At 40.9% G+C, this 4,797-nt stretch overlaps 1 protein-coding gene across 1 annotated transcript in view; it reads right to left on the bottom strand.

Annotated features, from left to right (window-relative positions):
* Positions 1-30: 30 nt before the first annotated feature.
* Positions 31-4,797, bottom strand: part of CSUI_004658 (uncharacterized protein) — a gene marked incomplete at its 3' end in the record, with an annotated part of 8,767 nt that continues 4,000 nt past the window's right edge. The window contains exons 6-10 of the mRNA XM_068064843.1: positions 4,143-4,230; positions 3,232-3,277; positions 2,203-2,293; positions 1,012-1,535; positions 31-201 (exon numbers count right to left, since the gene is read on the bottom strand). Of these exons, the coding sequence (XP_067923181.1) occupies positions 31-201; positions 1,012-1,535; positions 2,203-2,293; positions 3,232-3,277; positions 4,143-4,230 (920 nt within the window). The remainder of the gene's footprint in view (positions 202-1,011; positions 1,536-2,202; positions 2,294-3,231; positions 3,278-4,142; positions 4,231-4,797) is intronic.

Consider the following 4,797-nt stretch of genomic DNA (forward strand, 5'->3'; position numbering starts at 1 on the left):
TTGCGAGAGACTTCCCATGGCATAGTACCATCCAGCGATCCCTGAAACTTCATCTTTCTGTTTCACTTTTTGATCGGCAGCTGCTTTGTCGAGCTTATCGTTTTCTCCTGATTCCACACGGACAAGAGTAAAGACTCTCTGCTGGAGAGTTCCTCTACACAGTAAAGCAGCGTTCTGCTGATAGAGGTAGGGGTGAATATGCTGCAAGAAACAAGAAAAGAGGCAAAGCAAGAAGGCGAGTGATAACGACAGAGAATACATACCCACACACACGCAAACAAAGTCTACGCTCTTACGTTAAGGTAGACACGTCCCCATGATCAGACACAGGAAAGGCACTACCCGTATATAAGGCGACCCCCTAAGAAAAAAGTAAACCACGCTGCATGCATCAAGAACAAAAGACTGCCCGCCCTATGAAACAATTCAACGTCTCTAGAAGAACAAATTATCCATATACCACAACACATGATTCATATATATGGAGATATATATATAGAGAGAGAGAGACAGAGCTACGTATGGTGTGGGGAATTAGAGGCGTGTGAAGTAAGAAGGGAGTTGTCAACTAGCTGTCTAGATCTTTCTCTTCTTTGTCGTGCCTCGTGCACCTCGTGCTTTTCTTCATTCCTCCTGAGTGGAGAAGGGAGCAAAGCCGACTTCAGTCATACAAGAAGACCCTAAGGGCAACAAGGCTCTGTGTAGACGCGGACTACTACTATATACACATGTATAGATGTATATGCACACATATATCTCCATACACATCTCTATACAAACGTAGAGAGATTTCATCACATGCTTTCTACCGATGAGTCACAACAGATCTAGACTGCATGCACCATGAAGAGAATAGAAACAATCCTTCAACTGGACTCTGTCTCCACATCATTAACATATCTCTACACTTGACTCCTAAGAGATCTCTCTCTCTTTCTCCTCATCCTTCTATCGTTCTTTCTCTCTTCTGTCCTGTATTTGTCGATCTCCTTTTCACGAGACTTCCTTTACCTGCTGAAAGGATGCAAGAAGATGATTAAGATGATGGAAGAGGACCTTCTGACTCTCTTTAATCTTGGATAAAGGAAGCTTCTCAATGTAGGTGCGGACCCCCCCCGGTGTTCCTTCATCTACAAAGAGAGCAAAGATAGCTGCCGTCTTGATATCTTCTTCTTTCAGATCGAAGGGGAGACGGTACTCTGCAGATGAAGTCTCGCCCGTGTTGTTCTTCTCTTTCTTGAAAGACGTTAGCCAGGTAGGTGGATCTCTTAAGATTTCAAATAGAGCTTCTTTCGTACTCTTATCACTATAGAGACCTCGCGTATTTACTACGTATCCGAAAGAAAAGAGTGGTAGAAGTTTATAGGCTGCATGTCTTAACATGAGAGACGGAGAAGCCGTAGATGAAGAAGAAGACGACGATGACGAAGGGGGGAGAACAAGAATCTTGTACGGTTGAGATAAAGCGGATAAACTTGACGATCCAATCCCCCCACCTACTGACTTCGATGCTAAGAATGACGCCACATCCGAAGCTGAAAAGAACCACATAAAGAGAAAGAAAGAAAGAAAGGACGAGGATACAAAAGAGAAGACAAAGAAGTGAAGAAGATAGATGACATAAGAGGGAGGACAACGTACATCATAGGGATGAAAGGGGAGGGAGAAGAAAAAAAGAGATGGTAGACGAGAATAGAAGAGGAGGAGAGAAAGACAACATAAAGACGTGATAGATTCTTCTTTGTCAAGTATCTGTACATTTCCCTGGACAGACAGAACTGCCTGAGATACAGAAATCGAGAGACAACACGAAGGGCTATGGAGAGAAAGCAGGAGGAAGAAGATAAGAACAACGGACATCGTCATCTACCGTCATTAAAGACGCAAGGTCTCTCCTCTTCCTTTCTCCATGATCTCTATCTAACTATACTAAATCTACCTATCTATCTCTTTTAATCTATCTATCTGCCTGTCTATTTTGATCTATCTATCTATCTATCTATATCTGGCTTGAAAATAGCCATGAGAATAGTCATGATCGCACGGACCTCTTGGAGAGACTAGAAAAAGGGACAGAGAGAGGGGAGGAAGTTGCGCTCTTTTCATTGAAGAACCCTTCACAGAACAAGAGAAAGAATGAAAGAGAACGATTCAGAAAGAGAGGGAGAAACGTGATTAAGGTTGAAGAGAACTAATCCTTACGGGAGTAGAGAGAGGAGATCTTATTGGGGAAGCTCTTCGAGATGAAGGCATGAATATTCTCGACAGATGGACGGCTAATGTTCGGATACACCTAAACATAAAGAAAAAAAGAAAAAGAATTACACGATACACATATGTGTATATATGCACCCGCATGCACGAAGCCCAAGCAAACAGACCAGAGATAGAATGAACACCATCCACCATCCGTCCACTTCTTATATGACGACTACTCCTGCTACTACTACTCTTCATGTATCACTCTTATCTGAATTTCCTTCCATTTAGAGATGGGGGCATCACTATGCAAACACCTAGATACAACCTACACACCCCTGCCCCCCAGACATCGTACAAAAGCGTAAAGCATACTTATATATACACAACATAGAAATGTCTATCTATCTATCTATCTTTAATCTATCTATCTATCTTTAATCTATCTATCTATCTATCTATCTTTAATCTATCCTTAATCTATCTATCTTTAATCTATCTATCTATGTCTACATCGATACCTGTATCTACGTATACCTAGCTCTGTAAATCTATTTTGTAGGCACATATGAGGAGATACATGGAAGGTGTGAGCGTAATATTAGACAATTAAAGATGAAGTACCGACTGATCGATCTCTAGGCAGGTCTCCCCATCTCAAAAAGAAAAAAAGCCGCTGCGTCGTTCATTTATTCACCACTCTCTATCTCCCTACGAGACTTCTTCCCCGCTAAGAAAGAACTATCTATCTCGACATCTGCATGTAGAGAGAGAGAAAGAAAACAACATAGGAGAGAGAGTGATATGTGTATATCTATATTTCTATCTATAATAAAGGCGGCCAATGAAACGGACTGCCTGTCTGTTCAGTGAGAGAAGTGCATGTGCGGGGTGAATTCTTATGTAAGCTGAGAGACTAAGAATGATAAGAGTCCACTACAGCTGAAGAACTAGACAAGGGTTAAGACGAAAAGAGAAGAATGCGTTTAGTACAATCTTCTTTTCTTTTCTTTTTGACAACTCCTTCCTTACCTCTGGATGCATGCCACTTCCCATGACTAAGATCGCCGGAAAAATCCTGAGAGAAAGTCGAGTCATTTCAGAAGAAAAAAGACAGAATTCTCCTTCCTTTCTTCACCACAAGAAAGGTAAGAAAATTCGAGCTAAAGACCTTCCTCAACTTCCTCTTATCTCGACAATCAGCACCTATCTCTCTCCTGTCCCTTTTCTTTCTTTCCATGATAAACATTCATCTATCTTTAATCTATCTATCTATCTATAGACACAGGCACGGATCGATAGTATGTACTTCAGTCAGTCAAGAAGAAGAAAATCTCTTAAGTCCACTTATATATATATATAGAGAGAGAGAGAGCAAGATGGTTCTACGGGGGCTCTTGATTACAGTGTACGTACAGCGCGGGAATAAGTCGAGTCTGAAGCTGGTATGTCTGAATGACGAATGAACTACCTTCTTTGTGAGTTGTCGTGTCTTCTCTAAGAGGAGAAGTTCAAGCAACACTGAAAGAAGAAGAGGAATGAGAAGAACGGAATGAAATAAGATTTCTGTGTGATAGATACGAAGAGATGTGAAGAAGAAACCGAGATACACAAAGAATAGAGAGGAAGAAAGAGGTGACCGCCAAGAGAGGAAGAGTCGTTGAGAGAAAAACAACAGAAAGTAGAGCTGAAGAAAGACGTAAGCCATAGGAATGAAAACTGCTAGAGATATAAGAGACAGAGAGCCAAGGAAGCGTATATATGTATAGATGTATAGAAAGAGATAGAGAGAAAAGGAGAGAAGAGGGAAGAAAGAAAAAAAGGAAGGAAGAGATAGCTTTCTTGGTACGGGCTATCGAACCAGGTATTTCATGTGCATGCAAATGCTTGTGAGGAATGCGACTGAAGAGAGAGAGAAACGTATTCTTGTTTGCCTATCTTACTTGATATTGACGGGAAGGCGTTTGGCGAGTTCCTTATTTCTTCTTACATTTATAACGCCATACTTAAAGTACCTCCCCAGAGTCAATGCTACACACACACACCATAGCACAACAAGAAGAAGAAGAGATGAAAAGGAACGAAGAATTAATAGAAGAAAGATCACTTTCGTACATGGTTTGTGTATGTATATGTGCAGACAGATAGCGAGAGAGAGATATCTACATTTATACAGGAGGAAGAAAGAGAGNNGCAGACAGATAGCGAGAGAGAGAGGAGATGGACGGATAGATAGATTCATTCTATATCTATATGAAGATAGATATAGAAAGATAATATCTACGTGCATCTGGCTGGTGTGTACACATTGGGTGAAGAATCGTTAAAGATGAAGATAGAGATGAGTAAGAGGAGAGAAAATGTAATTTTGAGCTCTTTTAGAGTTGGACTGCACTGCGTGAAGAAGAAGAAGAACTAGGAAGAGAAAGAAGCGCCGATCTTCTTCTTCTCCTCCTCCTTATCCACAAACTTACCATAACAAAAGAAAAAGAAAATCTTCACGGAAAAGCGAAAACATCACGGCTTTTATGACAGGTGACGTATGTATATAGAGAGGATATTCATATACATATATGGAAGGTATATCTTGCATGTCTG

This window comes from Cystoisospora suis (assembly GCF_002600585.1).
Source record: "Cystoisospora suis strain Wien I chromosome Unknown contig_2206, whole genome shotgun sequence".
NCBI lineage: Eukaryota > Apicomplexa > Conoidasida > Eucoccidiorida > Sarcocystidae > Cystoisospora > Cystoisospora suis.